The 24,755-nt window shown below is 44.7% G+C and overlaps 1 protein-coding gene across 10 annotated transcripts; it reads right to left on the bottom strand.

The window, feature by feature from the left end:
• Window positions 1–84: 84 nt before the first annotated feature.
• Window positions 85–23,694, bottom strand: LOC124685310. 10 transcript variants are annotated; one of them, XR_006997384.1, is made up of 8 exons: window positions 23,645–23,694; window positions 23,301–23,441; window positions 22,179–22,313; window positions 21,725–21,862; window positions 11,103–11,513; window positions 10,798–10,888; window positions 1,004–1,073; window positions 85–358 (listed from the first exon to the last, which is right to left on the bottom strand). XR_006997384.1 is itself a non-coding variant. In XM_047219652.1 (6 exons), the coding sequence occupies exons 2-6, from the start codon at window positions 11,271–11,273 to the stop codon at window positions 267–269; spliced, it is 438 nt and encodes a 145-aa protein (XP_047075608.1). In that variant the 5' UTR covers window positions 11,274–11,513; window positions 12,460–12,656; the 3' UTR covers window positions 85–266. The 10 variants fall into 10 exon arrangements, 1 of the variants encoding a protein (XP_047075608.1); XR_006997381.1 differs by lacking the exon at window positions 23,645–23,694 and having other exon boundaries at window positions 23,301–23,638; XR_006997386.1 differs by lacking the exon at window positions 23,645–23,694 and having other exon boundaries at window positions 21,725–21,852; window positions 23,301–23,638.
• Window positions 23,695–24,755: the final 1,061 nt, after the last annotated feature.

The raw sequence follows: 24,755 nt of genomic DNA, 5'->3' as shown, positions 1-24,755 counted from the left end.
TGGACATAAATGTAGAGCATAATGCAACCTATTTCCTAACTTTGAGATTGTTAAAAACAGTGTCATGTAAAATGGTAGAAAAAATATTTGATTATATGAGCCTTATAGGAGGTATGGACAGATACATGTTGTCATTTTGACAACATTGTATAGCAAAAATGTTACGTAGATAAAAATTTCATTATATCAACCAATCTAGTTTACCATTTTATTTTTCCAACCACTGATTTCAATGGTTCCCCATCTTAGTTAAGTATACATGTATCTTATCTACTCCTGCAGAATCTGAAATGTTCCTCATCATCAGTTTTCTTCCACCACAATGACAGATGAATTTGCAGACAGTCCCAGCTAGTACCTAAGAGAAGAGAATTAGCGATTTCACACCAACACCTAAACTGATAACGACACAAAAATACAACTATCTCGTCTGATTTAGCAGCTAACTAATAATAATACGTCAAAACGTACATGAACATAGGGCCTACACCAGTATTCTTATGTAGTCATATGTCACAGAACATAATGTAATCTGATTTCCCTCCAAATGATACAATAAACGCCAAGGATGTTCTCTGTGCGGAGAAGTTACTAATTAGTTCCGAGAAATTGCTAATTAGTTCCCTTACCTACAGGTAGTAGAAAAGGTGAAATACTAACTTATTATTTCTTATGTGCGTTCAATATATTACCATTTTGTTTCAAGATGCTCACCGCAGTTTATATGTGCTTGAGTGTCACTTCATCACTCTTACTTCAAATTATGCAGTAGCTTAATGAATATTGTCGATTGAGCACAAAACAAAATAGAAATTAAAATTTGGAATACCTAGAGCTACGTCTTCTTAACTGTAGGAACGACCTCGAAGGGTCTAGTTTTGCAGAAATTTTATTAGGCAAGTAACTACAGGCACAAAAGGAACACTGACATACTAAAGAAAGTGAGAAATGTTTATAAGACGAAATACTCAGAAGTTAAAATGTGGAAGACCTAGGCACATACTCTTGATCAGCTCCGCAAGCACAATGCTCTTATCTCTAGGTACAAAGAGAACTCTAACACACTGAAGCAACTGGGAGCACTAGTGGAAAACTGCTCTTTTGCACCGGTTCAAAAGGCCTATATGCACCGGATGGCCAACCGGTGCAAACCATCCGGTGCAAAAGGCCCCCCCCTTTTGCACCGGTTCTCTTACGAACCGGTGCTAAAGGGGTCTCCACGTGGCCGGCTGTGGGGCGCTCGGCGGGGAGTTTTGCACCGGTTCGTAATACGAACCGGTGCAAAAGGGGTGGGCCGCGGCAGCATTTTAGTGCCCTTCCCTGCCGCGGCAGACTCTGCCGCGGCAGGGAATTGCACTAAAACGCTGCCGCGGCAGAGACTCTGCCCCATTCGAAATACGGTATAATATTAATGCAGACAATTCACATATATATATATAGGAAACCATTGTATTACATATATCGATCAAAGTGACACACGTTCATGCATATATATATATGTCTACATCAACATTGATATTGGCGGTTGTCCACATAGTGTTCTCCATCTGGAGCTATGACTTGCTCAAGTAAGAACCCCGCCAGTTCTTCTTGAATTGCTCGTACACGCTCTGTTGCTAGAAGACCGTTCCGCAACCGTTTGATCTAATAATTTGAAGAAGGTACGATGGTCAGTATATATATATATGTGTATATGTGAATGAAACACAAGGTGGTCGATAAAATAAAGCCATGAATGTTGTTTAATTACTTACATCAAGTTGTTCCAAAATGTCCCTCTTATGGTGGGTATTCTGGCGGATGAACTCGCAAACGTAGAACCCGCATAAATTATTCCCGTCCTCCTGCCTCAAGCACTTTACGAGAACAAAGTTCAATCAAAATAATATATATATAATCAAGGATGATAATAATGGTATTGAAACTACAATCAAAGAGATGCGCGGCCTAGCCAGTAGTACTTACCGGTACATGTTTTATTCGAAGTTCTTTATTCTTTAAACCCGGAGACTTGTTGGTGAACCGTTTCCAAGCCTTGAGGAGGATATCAGCCATGTCCCCCCACGCCTCAAGGGGTTTACTCTTCGAGTCCATGACTTCTACTATCCCGGTGTCGGGTTCATTGACTAGCAGGATATAGTGAAACCTGCGGACACACATATATATGCATAACTCATCAATTACACTTAACACATGGAGTAAGCGAAAAAGATTTAATGTGTGAAGACGAGTAACACTCACGCGAAGTTGTAAGGAAATAGTATTGCCCTTTTGTATGAGTTTTTCCTTAAGACATATACCAAGTTATTCTCCGTGTCCTTGGGAGAGTTGTCGACAGTATACCCATTCACGGTATATGGGTCAACGAACCCAAGATCATAGATTTGCCCTTGCGGCATTCGCGAATCTTCATTCTGCATAATACGGTGAGAGTATGGTTATATGCTAGCAATAATGGACGAGTCGCGGTAGAGACTTAATTACATAAATAATACTTACGAGACGGTATGCACTCAGCGAGAGATTTGTCGAGGGCGTCTTGGTTGAATAACTGAAATAATTCACAAAATTCGATGTTCATCACGTCGGTTCGCCCGTAGTGCTCATCTCTTATTGCCACCATGATCCAGCTTCAGCCGTCCTTACATGCATCCAAGTACCAATTATGTAGTCTTCGCAGCTGTGTTGATAGATTAGGCAACTCCGCGAGCTCCGACAAGAGGTTCCCCGTATGTGTAATGGTATGCTAATTGGACATCGTCCGTGGCCATGAATTCGATGCGGCTTAAGTACTCGGGAATACTCATACCGGCCGCATCTGCCTCATCTTTGTATAGTTTTACCATCGTTGGATCAAGGCACGCTAGGACATCGGGATACACTTGGAGCGGGGGCACGAGTTTTTCGGGCTCCAAGCTGGGGAACTGGTTTCCCATCTACCTTACTTTTTTCCCACCGCTCTTTTGCTAACACATTTGACTTGCGAATAGACCGGTCATAGTTCGATGAAAGACTTGGCTCAGGTTGATGAAGGTTCTTCGGCAGTTTCAACTTCTTTTCCGGAGATATAGCTGGCTCCGGCTCAAGCTGGGGCTTTTAAGTTTCAACATTTGTTGCTTGTGCTTCGTTCAGCTACGATCTTGGCATTTTCCTCAACTCGTATAGTCATAAGGTCTCTTGGGAGGAACCTTAGGCACTCTTGGGAGGGGCTCTTCTTTGCGTCTCGGTGATTTGTTACGACTCAGCTCGTGTCGTAGCGGCCCGCCTAATTTTCCTCTTATACTTGGGCGGCGGAGAAGGCTCACGCGGCGGCGGAGATGGCTCACGCGCCGGCGGGGAAGGCTCACGCGCCGGCGGGGAAGGCTCACGCGGCGGCGGAGATGGCTCACGCGCCGGCGGGGAAGGCTCACGCACTGGAGACGGCTGCATCGGTGGAGAATGCGGCTCGGTGGAGACCATGTTGGCGCCTTCCAACCCGGAATCACAATGAATTCCTTTCGCCATAGAACTGTAGTGTTCTTGGCCTCTCCCAGCTCTAGCAAATCCCCTTCACCGGCGGGGTGGTCAAGCCTCGGCGGCCCATACCCATCCATACCTTGATCCACCCCAGCAACAGCGTATCCAGGTGGAACCGGCTTGAAGTGATATCTTTGATCGGGTACCGGCGGTAAGACATAGCCGATCGCCGCCTTGAGCGTTAAGTAGCCCATCGTTTGGAAATGTAGCTCACAAGGTGTCGACTCGTGATAAAGTCCACGGGGTAGAGATCGAAGGCATCCGCGGATCCACAGGGAGGGAGGAGCCATCTCGCGGATCCACATCTGCATCATCACCGGGCAGCTCCGTGGAAGCCACGCTGCTCTTCCGCTGAGATCCCCGGCCGGTAGCATCGAATGCAACTTCTTCTATCCGCGGATTAGGTTGGATCGATGGATCGAGCTCGACATTATCATCCTCACTTGCTCCTCTAGCTTAGCAACGCGTTCTTGAACCACATCCTTTTGCCTCCGACGGCTTCTATCGGGATATTTCTTCGTTTCTGCAGGAAACCCAATACACCACGGCTTGCCACCTCGGTATGGTTCGTGTTCGTCCTGGGTGTTCAGGATTCCCAAGGGCGCGTGTGAGCTGGTCCTTCTCTCTTTCGGGACGGAACTTCCCCTCTTCAACTTCCTTTGCAGCATTTCTAAAGGCTTCGATGGGAAGTGGGTTTTCCCGATGTCTTTGTGTATATATGCCAGAACCCTTGTGCGTCCAACGTGCCCCCATGCGCATAAAACCAATCCCTTGACCGCTGGTTCCATTTCCGTACCTCTGGCTGGATCCCGTTCTTAATTAGGTCATTCTCCCATTTCTCCCACTTAGGTCTGCCAGCCTTGTAGCCTCCTCGCCCCATGGTATGGAAGTACATCTTATTAGCAGCATTTTTCTTGTTGGTGTCTCGACCTTGTCTTTGCCCTCTCCGATGTCTTGTACTTCACAAATGCCTCCCAGTGGTTTTTATCTTCTCATAGGGGCCCTTGAAATCTGGAGTCTTCTTTTTCTTGACAAAGGAGTTGTCCAATTTCTTCTTGTAGTCGTTGAACTGCGTTGCCATCTTCTTAAGAGCCCACTTCTTGACTCTTCGTTGTATGCTATTCAGCTCGGGATCCTCGAGGTCTCGGCCTTTTATTATCACTATCAGAGTCAGCTGGCTCCGGAAATGTGAAATTTACCATGAGTTTCCTAAACATCAGATTTTTGGATCTCGTATCGACGTAAGTAACTCCTTCGTCCTCCTTTGCAGGTTTCTTCCATTCTTGAGTGGTGATCGGGATGGTGTCCCTAACAATAACTCCGCATTGACTTACAAACTTTTTTGCGTGATCCTTGGGAGAAATCGGTTCGCCGTCTATAGCGATTTCCGTGATGATGCACCTTTCATGGTCTTCCATCTTTACGGCCGCGCCTCGTTTAGTTCTGCCGTAGAGTGTGTTGATTGGGAGGTCTAAAAGAAGAAACAACGTTAATATATGTATATGCACATATCCGTAGGCTTGATTAATTAATATATATACACCTCGACGTGGTGAGCTTCTCCTCGCAGTCGTCACCTTCTCCCTCACCGGAGCCGTCTCCACGGTGGTCTTGATCATCTTCCTCATCGGAGCCGTCTCCTCGGGTTCGCTCGTCTCCCTCGCCGGATTGGTTTAGGTAAAGAGAGGTGATATCGTCATCATCACGGATAATCTCCTCGACGAGGTATTCTTGTTCTAGGTCTCTTTCCATAGTTTCTGCAAAGACTTAAAAGTTATTCTAATGCTATAAACACAACGAAGCTAGATTCTGCAAAGACTTACAAGTAATTAAGAATAATGCTCAATACATGATCAATAATAGTGCTGAAAGCAGATAGTGCAGTTACATGCATACATAGATCGATAATACATCAATCACTACTACAAACACTCAACCGCGCAGACCGGGTCCTAGAGGGCGCCGACCGGGTCCTAAGCCGCGCTGGGTGTGCCCCCAAAGCCACGGAACAACAACGGGAGCATAGCTAACATGAGATCCCTGCATAACGCTCCATCCGGTCCTATACATGTTGTCTAACGCATACATGTAACGGCGAACGTGCTCGTCCTCCGCTTCAATGCGCTGAGCTACCTCCTCCGGCGGGGCCGGCTCCTCCGAAACGAACGTGGCCCATAAGACCTCCACCAGAGAATATCCGGGTCGACGACGGGACCTGGATTCCGCACCAAGGTGCGCACCCCGGAAGATAACACCTCCCAGTGCCACCCCGGCGGAGCCCAGTCCCGGACTTCCCCCATCTGCTGCATCTCCTCTAAAACTGTCCTAGCTCCAGGACGCGGAAATAAAGCTGGTCTACCTTTACCCCTTTTCCATCCAGCTTGAACCATTTGCACCGAAATAAAGGGACCTTAAAAGAAGGTCCATAGTCAAGTTCCCATATCTCCTCTATGTAACCATAATATGTGTCCTTTTGGCCACTGCTAGTGTTTGTTGCATCAATGCGGACACCACTCGTTTTGGTTGGTGCTCTTTTTATCTTGGGCGAACGTGTAGAAGGTATTTCCATTTATCTCGTACCCCTGGAAAGTCACTATAGTCGAAGATGGTGACCCAGCCAACATGTACAACCGATCTACAATATTGTTGTTATTCATGAGATGTTCTCGGAGCCAACCGCCGAATGTCTCGCATATGTTTATGCGTAATCCAGTCTTCGACTGCCCCGGATGTTCCGAGCGCACAATATTCTTGTGATCGGTGATATACGGGGCCACCAAGGTGGAACTTTGTAGAACTCGTGTAGTGTGCTTGAGTGAAAGAAATGCCGTCCCTACATATCATTGATTTCCTTCCTAGCGTGCCTTTTCCACTTAGTCGCCCCTCATGTCGCGATTCAGGAACACCAATCGACTTAAGGTCAGGAATGAAGTCAACGCAGAACTCGATGACCTCCTCTGTTCCATAGCCCTTGGAGATGCTTCCTTTTGGCCTAGCACGGTTATGAACATATTTCTTTAAGACCCCCATGAACCTCTCGAAGGGGAACATATTGTGTAGAAAGACAGGACCGAGGATGGCAATCTCTTCGACAAGGTGAACCAGGAGATGTGTCATAATATTGAAGAAAGATGGTGGAAACACCAACTCAAAGCTAACAAGACATTGCACCACATCCTTCGTAACCTTGGAAGACTAGCTGGATCGATTACCTTCGAGATATCGCATTAAGGAATGCACATAGCTTCACAATGGGTATTCGAACATTTTCCGGCAGAAGCCCCCTCAGTGCAACCGGAAGCAACTGCGTCATAATAATGTGGCAGTCATGCGACTTCAGGTTCGGGAATGTTTTCTTCTCCATATTTATAATTCCCTTTATATTGGAGGAGAAGCCGGACGGGACCTTGATACCGTAAAGGACTTCAAAAAAGATATCCTTCTCTGCTTTGGTAAGAGCGTAGCCGGCACGACTTAAGCGACTCCATGTATCCTTGTAATCCTGTTCTTGCTTGTCTTTTGGGACTTTCATACGATACTCGGTCCTCCCGTGCTTCCGGTGTATCTTTTGTCTTCCCATACACGCCTAAGAAACCTAGCAGGTTCACGCAAAGATTCTTCGTCACGTGCATCACGTCGATTGAAGAGCGGACCTCTAGGACTTTCCAATAGGGTAGATCCCAAAATATAGATTTTTTCTTCCACATGGGTGCGTGTCCGATAACGTCGTCATTCGGAACAGATTGGCCGCCGGACCCTTTCCAAAGATTACTTTTAGGTCCTTGACCATATCAAGTAAAGCATCACCGGTACGGAGTTCGAGGCTTCACCCGGTGATCTCGCCTCACCTCCGAAATGATTGCCTTTCTTTCCGACGGGGTGCCTCTTTGGAAGAAATCGACGATGCCCCATGTACACAACCTTCTTACATTTATGCAAATAGACACCTTCGGTCTCATCTAAACAGTGCGTGCATGCATTGTATCCCTTGTTTGTCTGTCCTGAAAGGTTACTAAGAGCAGGCCAATCATTGATGGTCACGAAAAGCAATGCTCGTAGGTTAAATGACTCCTGTTTGTACTCATCCCATGCATGTACACCTGGTTTGCTCCACAACTGTAAGAGTTCTTCAAATAATGGCTGTAGGTACACATCAATGTCGTTGCCGGGTTGCTTTGGGCCTTGGATGAGCACTGGCATCATAATGAACTTCCGCTTCATGCACAACCAAGGCGGAAGGTTATAGATACATAGAGTTACAGACCAGGTGCTATGACTGCAGCTCTGCTCCCCAAAAGGATTCATTCCATCTCGTACTTAGACCAAACCTTAAGTTCCTCGCGTCATCTCGCAAAGTCCGGGAACTCTCTATCGATTTTCCTCCACTGCGACCCATCGGCGGGGTGTCTCAAGCATCTCGTCTTTCTTACGGTCTTCTTTGTGCCATCGCAACAACCTGGCATGCTCTTTATTTCTGAACAAACGTTTCAACCGTGGTATTATAGGAGCATACCACATAACCTTGGCAGGAACCCTCTTCCTAGGGGGCTCGCCCTCAACATCACCAGGGTCATCTCGCCTGATCTTATACCGTAGTGCAGTGCATACCGGGCATTTTTCCAAATTTTCGTACTCAGCGCGGTAGAGGATGCGACCATTAATGCATGCATGTATCTTCAGCACCTCTAATCCTAGAGGGCGTAGAACCTTCTTTGCTTCGTACGTACTGTCAGGCAATTCGTTATTCTTTGGAAACCTCCTCTTCATTATTTTCAGTAACTTCTCAAATGGCTTGTCACATATACCAGCCTCTGCCTTCCATTGCAGCAACTCCAGGGTGGCACCGAGCTTTGTGTTGCCATCTTCGCAATTTGGGTATAACTTCTTTTTGTGATCATCTAACATGCCCTTTAACTTTCGCTTCTCGTTTTCTGTTTCTGCATCTCTGTGCATCAGCGATAGCCCGACGAAGATCATCATCAACGGGCTCATCTGATGCCTCTTCATCTTGATCACGTCCTCCTCGCATCTTCATCTTCATCATGCCCCGTTGCAGTATCACCGTAGTTAGGGTACATATCATCATCCTCTTCTTCTTCTTCGTCGTCTTCCATCATAACCCCTCTTTCTCCATGCTTGGTCCAACAATTATAGCTGGGCATGAAACCTTTCCAAAGCGTGTGTGAGTGAATGACTTGCCATTCAGGGTATTGCTTCAAGTTATGGCAATCAACACATGGACAACACATAAAACCATCCGTCTCGTGGGTTTTCCCGAGCCACACGGATAAATTCTTCCAGGCCCGATCTGAACTCGGGTAGACGTCGGTCAACGTACATCCATTGCCGCCGGTTCATCTACATCAAATAATTAATTAAGTTTATCAATAAACAATTACAAAACATCATAATATTTATAAATAGTGGAAATTAGCACCGTACAAATGAAAGGGTTAAGTTGTTGCTTAAACCTTGATCGAGGAGGAAAGAAAGAGGAGAAAGCTTAAGTGTCGCTCCGGCACCTCATCTCATTTTTGTTGGGTGTAAAATCAAGCGGCATCACTCTCTCACACATTTCATCGAGCACCTTATGTGCATGCCAAAGAGAAGCAACTTAGCACTCAACACACACACCTTCTCCTAGCAAAAATGAAGTGAGTGAGCTATTTGGCAGTGTAGCTGAGCTGAAATAGGGCTGGGGACCTTTAGCACCGGTTCGTGTTACGAACCGGTGCAAATAATCTATCTTTTGCACCGGTTCGTAACACGAACCGGTGCTAAAGGTTCCTCGGCTGACACGTGCTCTGGCCACGAACCTTTTGCACCGGTTTGTGTTACGAACCGGTGCAAAAGATAGATCATTTGCACCGGTTCGTAACACGAACCGGTGCAAAAGGTCCCTCGGCCGGCTGCTCCCCTCGAACCGGTGCTAATGACCCCTTTTAGCACCGGTTCGTGCCAAATCCGGTGCAAATGACATCTGGGGCAAAAAACCAAAGCCCTTGTTTCTACTAGTGGAGATCGCTAGAAGTAAGATTAAATAAGCAAATTGGTAAATAATAAAAATATGAAATTGTAAACTTTCCGCTATTATAAGTGAGAACTCAATTAATAAAAGTCTATAATTTACAGGGCCGACCCAATGTGTATTTCTATTCTTTGTTCAACACATTTCTAACATACATCTTAAAAGAGTTGATACTTTTAAAAGTTAATCTCAAGCTTCTTCCATTAAACTTCAGGTTTTGATACGCCCTTTGTTTGCTGGAGATAGAGGTGCTACATAAGTTTGTCATCCAAATCCATAGTTCAAAATAACCAGATAAATTGTAGAGTATAAAACCGATATGGTAAAGCAGCGCTAAATGGACATAATGACTATCATGCATAGAATTTCTTTGGTACATGGCATGATAAATCGTCTCTCTGAGCTCCGCAGATTATCTAATGTTGGATAATACATTGGAAACCTACGAAGCAAGAGCTTTCCATGTATCATCTACCAACGAATTTATTGCTACATGAGAACAAATCAAAGATGACAAATAAACGTAAATCAATTGATTAAGCTTGTTTTACATACAATCCTATCATTTCAATAGTAAATTTAGGTAAAATGTGCAGAAGACAAAAAAAATAGTTAGTTGCACCAATCTAAAATCTTATTAGTTCTATCAGCAAAAATAAACAAAAACTGTGAGAGTACTTCGTGAAATTTGTCATTAAATAGTGTATTAAGAGAAATTTGAAGAATAATAGCAAAAGAGTAGCAGAATGTTTCATGCAAAAGATATAGACTAACACATAGAAAAATATAGATCAAAAAGGTATGTATGCACAAATATGATGGACTGCAAATGAAAAACTGATCTTCACTGTTTCCACCAAAATAGTAAATGGAACTAAAATTAAACCACACGTAGATGCCTAATGCTAAACTGCGAAAAGCCTAAGTCAAGAACAGAGAGGGTGCAATAGTACCCAACTTCCCAAAAAAAATGGGACCATAACAAAGAATAGGAAAGGAGAATGCAGTCTCCATTGAGTGTTTTTTTTCCTCTCTTGTGAACACAGGAGCTGTAACAGATTTTTTATTCAAATAATGTACGCATATAAGCTTGCTGGTTTGCATATAATGTGTTGATTATTCAGATAATATACATAGGCTAAATTAGGTACCAAGGGAACAAAAAATGCATCATATACATTATACCTGGCTGTTCTGGGCAATGATATATATGAATAAATATTTAAGTAAGTTGTGAGAAAAATAACAATCACCTCGTGTGATCTTGATTCTTGACTCACGGTAAAAAACAACAACAGTCACCTTGTGATCCTTGCCCTTTCCTCTACTCAAAATCTGAGGTCACTAACAAAAACATAGATCAGCTTTGTACACGAACTATTACATTGCTGAGATATTTCTATGATCAATATACTCTTTTCATTGTGAATTAAATGCTACCCCCTCTGGGATCCAGATGAGAGATCGGGACAGAGGAGAGTGCCAACTTGCAATACAAAACAAAGTATCAGATTATCATCACGAGTAGCAAGAGAGGTGTAGGCAGCAGGTGTTATACCAGCAGCGCTCTCTTTGGCAAGCAGCGGGTCAGCACGCAGAGTACTGTGTTGGCGACGCGAGAGATGTCGACCTGCCAGATAATCACATTGACATGTTCGCTTCCTAGATGAAGAGAGTGCAGCGGGGAGAAAACAGTGGAGAGTCTCTCCGTTGAGAGTGATGCTGCCATGGAGGCTCTTCCTTGCAATCAAGCCGTCAAGCGTCACCAAACCTTAAAATTCTGAGAAAAATCCTCTGCTTGTATGCATAGAGCAACCTCCATCAGCCCCGTCCATGCTGTCAAACGCAGCTCACAATTTTTGTAAGTAGGCCAGCCAGTATTGTTTCACTACTGGATTGGTCTCGAAGTACTGAACGTAGATACTCGGCCTTCCTTTAGCACACATATCTTCTTCTGGCCTTATGTCTCCTGAAAATAGCAAGAGACTATCAAAATTTATAAAACAACAATGGGATTTAAACAAAACCTAAGCAATCAAAGTTCAATTTTTTCTCTCAAACTCCAATGCATACGTTTCAAGAGCCAATTTGAATATCTTCAGTCAAAGCAACAAAGCTCCTCATATCGTAATTGTGCTGAAAATAAATCCAGGACGGGCTACATAAAGACATGATTATAATGTGGTATGAAAAAACTCGCATGTAGACCAAAATTATTTTGTCAAGAGAACATGGACGCTTTTGCAGCTACCAAGTACTAATGGAACTAACATTCTCAAAAAATATACTAATGGAAGTCCAAACGGAAGGACATATGTGGATTTATCAATATAATACTGGCAATGATAGCTAAGAGCCTAAGAGCCATGATGTATCAACAATAAAACGGAAGCTCAAATGGGCACAAACTGAGGATATAGAAAAATAATATCAATGCTCAGAAAACATCATATACTGAAGTAATGGAGAAAATCACTTTACGAAAACTTGATTACTTAAGACATGAAACAAAAAAGATCACATCATTCATGGGGAAAATGTAAAACCTAGACAAAGCATATAATAGTGCTCAGGTGCAAAGGAACTTATGTAATATGTTCTTAATGCAGATGGTTCGTACAAAATGTGGACGTGAGTTGAAGAATAGAAAGTGGCATTTTTAGAGTGGTTGCATAGTTTTGATTGAACGGTAGTTCATCGTTTTTGGCATTATTTATTGTCAAATTAATCATTGATCAAGCCAATGGACAGGCACACGCGTACTCATAGTTATGCATCTGAATACCCAGAAAATTGACAAAATTTTCAAATTATATCAAAGAGCCAGCAACTCTTGTTAACTTTGTAATAAATCTGATCCTTGTTTGCACGCAAGCACTTGGTGTTGAAAGCGGTTAAAGCAAGTGTTAGCGTACCCTGTCCAGTTTGAATACCCATTGACAGATGCAGTTTGAATACCCGTTGACAGATGTTGTGCCCGCCCTTCCGAGCCAACACGTACATGCATGTGGTACATGTATGTGTACATTGACATGCATATTAGCTGGTAAGTTTGATCTCAATGCAAATTTCATTACATGATCGAAGATAAACGGAACAATATAATTCTTAACCTTCAATAAATCCAGAGCATGACACACACTTGGTAAAACCAGAGCCTACAAACATAGAACACCATTCTTGTACAACCTTCTTGATTATTTCCACTTCCAGGGCAATCAGTATTTTCCAAAGAGTTACTTTTTCATTAGAGGACATGAGAGTATGATTACATGATTTTGCCAACTGTGTTAGGGATCATGACCGGTGGGCTCCTTGTGAAAGGCCCGGCTTTATCATTGTCTAGGTAGTTGACATCTAAGCAGTCAAGGAGCTGCTCACCTTCCTTCTGATAGAAGCATAGATGGTTCGTATGGTTTCAGTGTTGAGTTCCTACTGGGCTTACTCGTCGGTCGCACGCCTGATATGTGTTGCTTCTTCTTCTTGATCTTTGGCCTGAACTCGTCTATTCTAAGCAAGGAGGCAACCCAGACTTAATAAGAATGCATCTTTAGAAAACTACTCTAGAAGGTCATAAAACTGCATATGTTTATAGATGAGAAAATAGAGATATTTCAAATATTGAATTGCAAGAAATCAATAGCAGATCCCTACTAAAGATCTAAGTAACAAAGATGACAGACGATGTATGCTAAAGCTCATATTCATTGCACCTTAGCCTCAAGAAAAGATTATTTAATTAGTAAATGTAACGGCCCCGGGTAGCACCCATATTAGATTTGGTTGTTCTTTTTCTTTTATGCATCATCATTGCATATGCATCATATCATCCATGCTTTAATAAATAAAATTATTTTATAAAGCCAAACTATATATTTTGTTTTCTCTCTCTCCACCTCTGCATTCAAAATTCAAATCTGCTTGAACTATTTTAAAACCAGTTACAAAACAGTTTTGAAAAGAAAAGAGAAAGAGTTTTTAAAACAAAACCCTAACCCTCTAATCTAGGCCACCTCTCTCCTGGCCCATCTCCCCTCTCTTCTTTTTCTTTCCCGAGCAGCGCCAAGCCCAGCTCGGCCCAGCCCACCGACGGCCTTCTTACCCCTTCATCCTCCTTTTTCCTCCCTTGTCGTCTTCTCCCTCCACGAGAGAGACGTGAACCTCCCTGTCGATGTTTCTGTCAAAAAAAAAAACCCTCCCTGTCGATGTCACCGCACTCCACCCACCGCGCCGGTGTCCTCCTTCTCACCTGCTCCCTCCCCTTCTTATCCCCACCGAGGCGCCCTCAAACCCTAGCCCTCCTCACTTCCTCCCTCAGCACCGCCATCCCCTTCCCCTCTCCCCTTTTCTTCCACCACCGAAGAGAACTGCCGCAACACTCCGCCACGGCCCCGTCGTTTCCGGCTTCCCCGCGTCCATCCAGGCACACCCAGAGCTCCGCCTCGTTCCGCTCTTCCTCCTGGTGCACGGAATCGACCGGGGGATCCTTCTACCGTCGCCAAATCGCCGATTCCCTCTCTCCGGCCGCCGCAGTTCATGGATGACTCCGGCGCCGTTCGTCCGCCTCCGGCCACACCGACCCCTCCTTCGTCTTCCTGGTAACCTCGCGCGCCTTCTGGACATCCTCTCCTCCTCCTTTGCTTCCTGGTTCGTTCATGCCGGCCGCTCCTCCGCAGACCTCCGCCGCCGGCCATGCTCCGGTGGTCCCCAGCTACCGGCGCCGCCTTCTCTTCGTCCGCGCCGACGAGGCGCGTCGAACGCGCTAGCGCACGCATCCAGGGAAGCCCCGCGTCGCCCGCTCTCTTCCTCGCCAGCCACGGCGACCGCGTCGCCGAGAACGCGCGCGGCATCAACCATCCGTCGAGCACCCTCCGTGCGCCGCGCACAAGCTTCGCCACGCTGGCCATCCGACGTGGCCAGCGGGCCCGCTCGTCAGCGACCCGGGGTAGAAACCCCTCCGGTGACAATCCCCCCACCAATCCCAGATCTGAGAATCTTTCAGTTATGCCCCTGCAGCTTTTCTATTCTAACCCGGTGCCCTTGCCTCATGTCCTTTACGAGAAAACCCCCTGGAACTTTGTGAATCTAACCCGGAGTCCTTCCCCTGGATAGATTTTGTTTTCAGGTCCTTTTAGGATTAAATAAAATATGTTTAATTATTTTAATATAGCAAAACCCTAATTTGTTAATAACTTTTAATTGGTAACTCCAAATTAAAAGTGTTGTACATGAAAATTGATCAGAAAAATGTGATGAACATGATTATGCCATCCATGCCTGCTGTTGCATCCTTCATCATATAATTTCGTGCTAGTTGGCAATACCACTTAATATGTAACATATGGAATATGTGGGATATTATATAAATGTTGTCCCGGTTCCATTTAACTTTGATATAGCTCACCCCTGACATGTTTGCTATGCTAATCCACCCTTAACTTTGACGGTAGAAAATGCAACTCCAACCTAATTTGTTTGTCTGGGGTTTCGACTCCGATTAATATGATAAGTTGCATTGCACCATCTATGTCTTGTAATGCATATCATCTTCAACATGCTGGATCTTCTTTATCCGTTGTAGTAAGACTTGCATACGTTGTTTGTTGTAGCGCTTTGCTTCTTCCCGGATAGGATCACGAAGTGTTGATGTGAGATACGACGAGTTCTCCGACAAGTTCTTCTGCAGCTTTTCACAGGCGAGCCCTCCCTCTTCACCTATTTTATATTTTGCTCTCCCTCGCACTGCTATACATAGGTTGCGCTTCTTTATCGATTCACGTGTCCTATTCCACTTGTTTACCATAATAATCCTATATGTGACATTCCTTACCCATAGCCGTTGCTTGATGTTTGAGCCTTGTGAGTCGTAGGCGTGTTTAGGCTGAGTTGTTTATCTCGATCTGTTATCGGGATATGTTGGGTTGTTGGGAGGTTATCACATGCTATATCAGTTGTTGGAGATACTCATGCTTTACTTAACGTTAACAACTAAAATTGTAAGCAGAGGCATCTGTGAGCCCCTTTGCGAAAGCATCGGAACTTTGACTCGCTAATGTCCCCTAGGACCCGAGTTCTTGCTATCTGTTCCGAGATTGAGCGCTCTACCCATGCGTGGGGACGGTTATTGGGACCCCCCTCACCCATTACCTTTTCTCAAGTCAGTTGAAAAGGGGACCACAACCTTAGTTTTATTTGCCTATGCCATGTATGCCATGCTTTACTTACTATTGCCTTCGGGTGTTTACTCCATGTTGCCTTCGGGTGTTTATATTCTGTATTGTACCTTGCGGGACGTTTAGCGAAGCGTGTGGTTTGCACGCCTAGCCGCCGGCGCAAACCTCTGAGTCCGTCTCGGAGTACGGCCGAACTTCGTCACGGGTAGCTTAGTTGGGTGCCCCCTAGACTTTCTTGTTGAACTGGGAACGGTCTTGTTGTGAGACATCCACCTGTCGTAAGTGGGTCGAGCATGCGTATGGTTACATTTGGGCAACCCCTGCAGGGTGTACATCTTATCGATAAGCCGTGTCCGCGGTTATGGACGACTTGGAATTGTATAGCTCGATCATAGAACAACTTACACCTTACTTGTTGTTAATAATCTGATAATAACTTGCGTAGTAATATAGCATTACTACAACCGATACCTAATAAAACTTGTCCACCGTTGAGTGCCTTTTACATTGCCTCTTCGCTTTGTTGAAGGGGATATGTGTAATCGGCTGGGTTATGTTTGTGTAGTATTTTATCTGTTACCTTATGCGCTCTCTTATCTTCTCTGATTAGACGGATGTTGTAGCGTGTCTCTATTGGTTATAGTTTTGCTACCGCTAACCCTACCATATAGCCCCAGGCGATATATTCGCCCGGCGAGCATAGCCATTTCTAGTCTCGCTAAGTACGTGCCGGAGTTCGTTCCTTGGTACTTACTCTCGCCTTTTCTCTTCCTCTTCTGTTTCCTCCTTTTTGTCGGCAACAGATGGCCCGACTTCGACAGGTACAAGATGACGATGTTAGCAAGGTTACCCTTCCGGCTTGGCCTGGGCAGGGTTATTGACGCCACTGGTTATCTTCAGGACTCTTAGTCCAATTTGTATCTTGTCCGTACTCGGACGTATTCGATCTTCTGTATGATTTGGATCTTTGTATTGTATATTTGTATCTTGACTCGTTGGAGTCTTTGTTGTAATATATGTATCTTGTGGGTTCTATTGTAATCCTGTTGTAATGTTACCGCTCATGTTAATTCCTTTGGCATCACGTGTGTGATTCGTCGCGCACGTCGTGTCGGAGGGCGTCTCAGAATCGATATCGTGCGGATTTCGGCGGGTTCGCTGGAATCCTCATGGTACCGGTTTCGGGGCGTCACAAGTTGGTATCAGAACCTCAAGTTGTCGATACCCCACTAGTCCAGCCTGTAGGATAACCTTGCCAACGGACGTTGTGTCTAGTGTCAAAACTATTTTCTGAAAACTCGTTGGATAGATCTGATTAGCTCTGTTTTTCTCCTTATCTATATTCTTTCTTCTCTTACCTCTACGAGTTTTGAGTCTTCTCTCTTATCTGCTTCTCCGAGTCTTAGGTTCCGACGTGGGTTGGACGATCTATGCCTTCACCTATAAGGACCGATCTCTGAAGATTTCTGACAGAAGAACATCACCGACGGCTAACCTTCGTCTTCTCCATTTATGTCATCTATGTCTCTCTGATCTTTCTACAATTCTTTGTTCTTTGACTCCGTCGAATCTTCCCTGACAATGCTTGTCGATATCGTCAATCAGAATTCTGGGAGCTGTTACACGACTCTCTTATTCATGTGCAGAGTAATACTTTGAGTGCGGGATCGATGGGCTGATCACCATACCGACTACTCTTATTATTCGCTCTTGTTACGATGAATTGGTGGGTCTGTGTGACTGTTACGCCTTTCTTTGTTTCTCCGGAGTCATCATCGTCATTGGAACAACGACTTCTTGTTGGTGGTGTCGACCACCCAAGCTGGAGCAAGACTTCTTGTTAGTGGTGTCGAGGAGATCGACTCGTCGCTTGAAGATCCGATAGTTCACCTCTCTCACCCGTACCATGGTGTGGAACCTCGGGGCGAGGTTCCTTGTTAGTGGTGTCGATTGTAACGGCCCCAGGTAGCACCCATATTAGATTTGGTTGTTCTTTTTCTTTTATGCATCATCATGGCATATGCATCATATCATCCATGCTTTAATAAATAAAATTATTTTATAAAGCCAAACTATTTTGTTTTCTCTCTCTCCACCTCTGCATTCAAAATTCAAATCTGCTTGAACTATTTTAAAACCAGTTACAAAACAGTTTTGAAAAGAAAAGAGAAAGAGTTTTTAAAACAAAACCCTAACCCTCTAATCCAGGCACCTCTCTCCTGGCCCATCTCCCCTCTCTTCTTTTTCTTTCCCGAGCAGCGCCAAGCCCAGCTCGGCCCAGCCCACCGACGGCCTGCTTACCCCTTCATCCTCCTTTTTCCTCCCTTGTCGTCTTCTCCCTCCACGAGAGAGACGTGAACCTCCTTGTCGATGTCACCGCACTCCACCCACCGCACCGTGGTCCTCCTTCTCACCTGCTCCCTCCCCTTCTTATCCCCACCGAGGCGCCCTCAAACCCTAGCCCTCCTCTCTTCCTCCCTCAGCGCCGCCATCCCCTTCCTCTCTCCCCTTTTCTTCCACCACCGAAGAGAACTGCCGCACCACTCCGCCACGGCCCCGTCGTTTCCGGCTTCCCCGCGTCCATCCAGGCACACCCAGAGCTCCGCCTCGTTCCCCTCTTCCTCCTGGTGCACGGAATCGACCGGGGGATCCTTCTACCGTCGCCAAATCGCCGATTCCCTCTCTCCGGCCGCCGCAGTTCATGGACGATTCCGGCGCCGTTCGTCCGCCTCCGGCCACACCGACCCCTCCTTCGTCTTCCTGGTAACCTCGCGCGCCTTCTAGACATCCGCTCCTCCTCCTTTGCTTCCTGGTTCATTCTCCCCTTGTTGATGCCGGCCGCTCCTCCGCAGACCTCCGCCGCCGGCCATGCTCCGGTGGTCCCCAGCTACCGGCGCCGCCTTCTCTTCGTCCGCGCCGACGAGGCGCGTCAAACGCGCTAGCGCACGCATCCGGGGAAGCCCCGCGTCGCACGCTCTCTTCCTAGCCAGCCGCGGTGACCGCGTCGCCGAGAACGCGTGCGGCATCAACCATCCGTCGAGCACTCTCCATGCGCCGCGCACAAGCTTCGCCACGTTGGCCATCCGACGTGGCCAGCGGGCCCGCTCGGCAACGACCCGGGGTAGAAACCCCTCCGGTAAGAATCCCCCCACCAATCCCAGATCTGAGAATCTTGCAGTTCTACCCCTGCAGCTTTTCTATTCTAACCCGGTGCCCTTGCCTCATGTCCTTTATGACAAAACCCCCTGGAACTTTGTGAATCTAACCCGTGGTCCTTCCCCTGGATAGATTTTGTTTTCAGGTCCTTTTAGGATTAAATAAAATATGTTTAATTATTTTAGTATAGCAAAACCCTAATTTGTTAATAACTTTTAATTGGTAACTCCAAATTAAAAGTGTTGTACATGAAAATTGATCAGAAAAATGTGATGAACATGATTATGCCATCCATGCTTGATGTTGCATCCTGCATCATATAATTTCGTGCTAGTTGGCAATACCACTTAATATGTAACATATGGAATATGTGGGATATTATATAAATGTTTTCCCGGTTCCATTTAACTTTGATATAGCTCACCCCTGCCATGTTTGCTATGCTAATCCACCCTTAACTTTGACGGTAGAAAATGCAACTCCAATCTAATTTGTTTGTCCGGGGTTTCGACTCCGATTAATTTGATAAGTTGCATTGCACCATCTATGCCTTGTCATGCATATCATCTTCAACATGCTGGCCGGATCTTCTTTATCCGTTGTAGTAAGACTTTCATATGTTGTTTGTTGTAGCGCTTTGCTTCTTCCCGGATAGGATCACGAAGTGTTGATGTGAGATACGACGAGTTCTCCGACAAGTTCTTCTGCAGCTTTTCACAGGCGAGCCCTCCCTCTTCACCTATTTTATATTTTGCTCTCCCTCGCACTGCTATACATAGGTTGCGCTTCTTTATTGAGTCACGTGTCCTATTACACTTGTTTACCATAATAATCCTATATGTGACATTCCTTACCCATAGTCGTTGCTTGATGTTTGAGCCTTGCGAGTCGTCGGCGTGTTTAGGCTGTGTTGTTTATCTCGATCTGTTATCGGGATATGTTGGGTTATTGGGAGGTTATCACATGCTATATCAGTTGTTGGAGATACTCATGCTTTACTTAACGTTAACAACTAAAATTGTAAGCAGAGGCATCTGTGAGCCCCTTTGCGAAAGCATCAGAACTTTTACTCGCTAATGCCCCCTAGGACCCGAGTTCTTGCTATCTGTTCCGAGATTGAGCGCTCTACCCATGCGTGGGACGATTATTGGAAACTCCCCTCACCCATTACCTTTTCTCAAGTCAGTTGAAAATGGGGCCACAACCTTGGTTTTATTTGCCTATGCCATGTATGCCATGCTTTACTTACTATTGCCTTCGGGTGTTTACTTCCTGTTGCCTTCGGGTGTTTATATTATGTATTGTACCTTGCGGGCGTTTAGCGAAGCGTGTGGTTTGCACGCCTAGCCGCCAGCGCAAACCTCTGAGTCCGTCTCGGAGTACGGCCGAACTTCGTCACGGGTAGCTTAGTTGGGTGGCCCCCCTAGACTTTCTTGTTGAACTGGGAACGGTCTTGTTGTGAGACATCCACCTGTCGTAAGTGGGTCGAGCATGCGTATGGTTACATTTGGGCAACCCCTGCAGGGTGTACATCTTATCGATAAGCCGTGTCCACGGTTATGGACGATTTGGAATTGTATAGCTCGATCATAGAACAACTTACACCTTATACTTGTTGTTAATAATCTGATAATAACTTGCGTAGCAATATAGCAGCACTACAACCGATACCTAATAAAACTTGTCCATCGTTGAGTGTCTTTTACATTGCCTCTTCGCTTTGTTGAAGGGGATATGTGTAATCGGCTGGGTTATGTTTGTGTAGTATTTTATCTGTTACCTTATGCGCTCTCTTATCTTCTCTGATTAGACGGATGTTGTAGCGTGTCTCTATTGGTTATAGTTTTGCTGCCGCTAACCCTACCATATAGCCCCAGGCGATATATTCGCCCGGCGAGCATAGCCATTTCTAGTCTCGCTAAGTACGTGCCGGAGTTCGTTCCTTGGTACTTACTCTCGCCTTTTCTCTTTCTCTTATGTTTGCTCCCTTTTGTCGGCAACCGATGGCCCAACTTCGACAGATACAAGATGACGACGTTAGCAAGGTTACCTTTCCGGCTTGGCCTGGGCAGGGTTATGGACGCCACTGGTTATCTTCAGGACTCTTAGTACAATTTGTATCTTGTCCGTACTCGGACGTATTCGATCTTCTGTATGATTTGGATCTTTGTATTGTATATTTGTATATCTTGACTCGTTGGAGTCTTTGTTGTAATATATGTATCTTGTTGGCTCTATTGTAATCCTATTGTAATGTTACCGCTCGTGTTAATTCCTCTGGCATCACGTGTGTGATTCGTCGCGCACGTCTTGTCGGAGGGCGTCTCAGAGTCGATATCGTGCGGATTTCGGCGGGTTCGCTGGAATCCTCATTGTACCGGTTACGGGGCGTCACAGTAAACTACTATAAGGAGACATATCCAAAAAGTAATACACTTGAGGTAACCCGGGCATGGAAATGACAACACGTAACCTAGGAAAAAAATCAACGAATTGAGCAAGACACATCTAGTCGACCACATGAGATACTAAGTATGCATGGTTCTATTGAACTATGTTGAATATACAACTTCTATAAATGTCTGCTAATTTCTTATAATTGTCTTTTGCTATAACAACCACTATTTGGACTTTGTGAACTTCTCGGAACCTTACACACAATTTAGCATGAATATTACCCTTTTCTTTTTCTTGCAACTGATAAGTGTTTATGCGGGATGCAGACATATGGCACAACACATGCATAAGATTTGTGGATGGAAAAGAAAGAATACCAAAAGCTTTTTGGCAGAGGGTAAACATTTATCTAGGATTATTAAAAGTTTCCAAGGCTGGTAAAAAGGGATCTTACATTGCACAATCTATCCATGATCAGATAATATTTTCTTCTATATTCATCAATTCAGAGTTGTATCTCCGAAGGATGGTGTGGCAAATATAGGACAAATATTCATCTCCTCTAAACTTTTTGTACAGCACCTGCAATGCACTAAAAGGTTATCAGGTTTCATATCAAACATGCCATTTTCTCTGAAGAACCATTCAGCGAGAAACAGAGGCTGGATCAATTAATCGTCCTATATAATTTATAAATCCTTGCAATGAATTATGGGAATACCTACAAAATGATCTTTCCAAGCAATAAAAGACAATGAAGAGATGTGGCTCTTTTACACTGGCTTTGACAGGGACACCAAGAATAGCTATTAGCCGAACAGTACAATTTACTTAGATGGAACCGGTGTGCATTATCAAAAGTTTTCAGGGCTGGTAATATATTCTTACATTATAAAAATGGATCTTACATTGGACAATCTATCCATGATCAGATAATATATTCTTCTGTATTCATCAGTTCAGAGTTGTATCTCCAAAGAACGGTGTGGAAAATATAGGACAAAGTTTCCGCTCCTCTATTTTTTTAGAGGACCTGCAATGCACTGAAAAGTTATCAGGTTTCATATCAAACATGCCATTTTCTCTGAAGAACCATTCAGCAAGAAACAGAGGTTGGATCAATTTTAACTAATCGTCCTATATAATTTATAAATCCTGGCCATGTGCCTACAAAATGATCTTTCCAGGCAATAAAAGCCCATGAAAAGATGTGGCTCTTTTACAGTGGCTTTGACAGGGACACCAAGAATAGCTATTAGCCAAACAGTACAATTTACATAGATGGAACCAGTGTGCAGTTAGGTGTATCCGAGCTCAGTTTATTCAGTTTCGTCACATAAGACTTGAGCCATTTTTGTGTCAGTTTTCAGTTAGCAAGTAATAGCAGTTTCTAGTTGGGTACACCATCTCTGCGTAAGTGCATATTTCCGTTGGCTTAGTAGAATTGGGAGAAAATGACTAAAATCTGCTTCTACTCTATCTGCAAATTTTCCTTCTGTTATACATCTGTGAACAACGATGACATGAATTGGGACAAACTGACCAAGATCTGTTGTAGATGCCATTTATCATCTACTTGGCTGCTGGACTGATGCAGGTTGGATGAATGTACTCTCCATTCATGTAAACGATGCACACAATTCTCTGTTGTTTTGCGCTTCTAGTGCTGCTCATCACGGCTGCTTCGAAAGTGTGTTTTGGTTTTGTGTAATTCTGAATCATCTATTTCCTGGGTTGAACTATTATCACTTTCAGTTAATATGGCGACTAAGCTCAAGTGTATATTCAAGCAAGATATTAGCACTTCCCTTTTAGGTGCTCATACCAGCTGACCTAAACCACATAGGACATGTAACACTTAATATAATAGAGCTTCCCAAAAACCAAATCAACATCCGAAGCTAGAATACCAACAGAGTCATGCATCGATTTAAGATGTGATGTTTCATTGGTAGTCATTTTTACCAAAGAGAAAATAATTAGGTCGGTAGAAATAGATCAATATTAGAGTAAGAAAGAATTTTCGTTACCACCAATGACCCAGCCATGCTGAACTGAAGAATGACCCAAATGTGCAGCTCAGATATCCTTACAGTCGAGAGGCAGCAAACAACGGACATGACTCAATATGCTGAGTGCATCCCTTCTTTTCTTCCAGAAATCTACCTTTCCTGTATGAAACACAAGGTGTTATGAAACCAAAAAGCTAGAGAACCAATCATATTTTATGGGTCATGGAAAGAAACTGGGCAAATAATATCGGCCACGGCAAGAAAAATGTCACAATCTTTGATCTAACCCAGGTAAGGGTAGCTGAGGATGATTCCCCGGTACTGATTCCTGCAGAATCTTGAGAGGGCGGCCGTGTCCTGACCTAGGGATGCCGCGGGTAAGGTCGAGTTGAGCGTCGTGGGGGCCGAACTGGTCGCCGTCCGGGGAGGCGGCCATGACCCGGCCGAACGGCGCGAAGGACTCCAGCGTGACCTCCATGGCTCGCAGCTTGCCCACCCTTGGCTCCAGGCCCGGACCTGAGATATCAGGGGCCCAGTGCAAGAAATATTTTTGGGCCTCTATACACAAATATTTATAGATTGTTTATATTTTAATAGCAACTTAATGACACAAATTCTTTCTAGATTCTCAAATGCAAACTACTCATGGTCTTACTGGTGACAATTCTCTCTATACACATACACTTTCTAAGCAATTACACAACATTAATCTTGCTTTTTCTTTTGTCGTTTATAAGCAAGCATCTCTTTTTTTTGCAAAAAGATGTCATCTTAACACAGAAGCAAAAAAACACAAACACTAGAAAAATTAGGGCATATAATTAAGGGAAAGTTGAAACAAAAATACCCAGAGGAGGGATCCCTTGCCGCCGGCTTGCTCTTGGACCGTCGTCAGCCATCCCCTTGCCGTCGCCACGGACGCCAATTCTCTTTTCCTCTTGCCCCTTGCATTTGACCTTTTCTGACACAGCTTTTCTCTCTCAAGTCAAGTCTATGAGGAATGAAGAAGGAGAATGAATCAAAATGAATCAGATGCACAAAAGTAGACTAATCCAAGGAGGTATAAGATTTACAGACAGTCCAGGTCGAGGAATAAATAATTGGGAACATCAAATTCGGATATCCTACTCCATTAATTCTCTAAGAAACAGGTAGAGAGACAACCGGTCGAGGCTGTGATTAGGGAAAAACGAGGGCAAGAGTCGAGAGGAGCAGACAATTAATATGCGAGTAAAATGCATCACTAGTCCTGGAACTTAGCTGCAATGTCTAAAAGCATCCTTGAACAGAGAAACTGCTATATTGCAGTCCTTAAAGTTGTCCTGGATGTTCACGTACGGTCCTGAATCGATTAACCACCGTATTACACTGATGTGGCGACGAGGCGGGCCTAGGATATCGCTGCGGGTACCCACCATTGTAGCTCGCGGGTGATTGCAGTCCCTGAAGTTGTCCCAGATGTTTACCCACGGT

This window comes from Lolium rigidum, chromosome 1 (genome assembly GCF_022539505.1).
Source record: "Lolium rigidum isolate FL_2022 chromosome 1, APGP_CSIRO_Lrig_0.1, whole genome shotgun sequence".
NCBI lineage: Eukaryota > Viridiplantae > Streptophyta > Magnoliopsida > Poales > Poaceae > Lolium > Lolium rigidum.
Note: the sequence above shows the minus strand (reverse complement) of the source record. Positions and strands in the feature narration are given on the sequence as shown.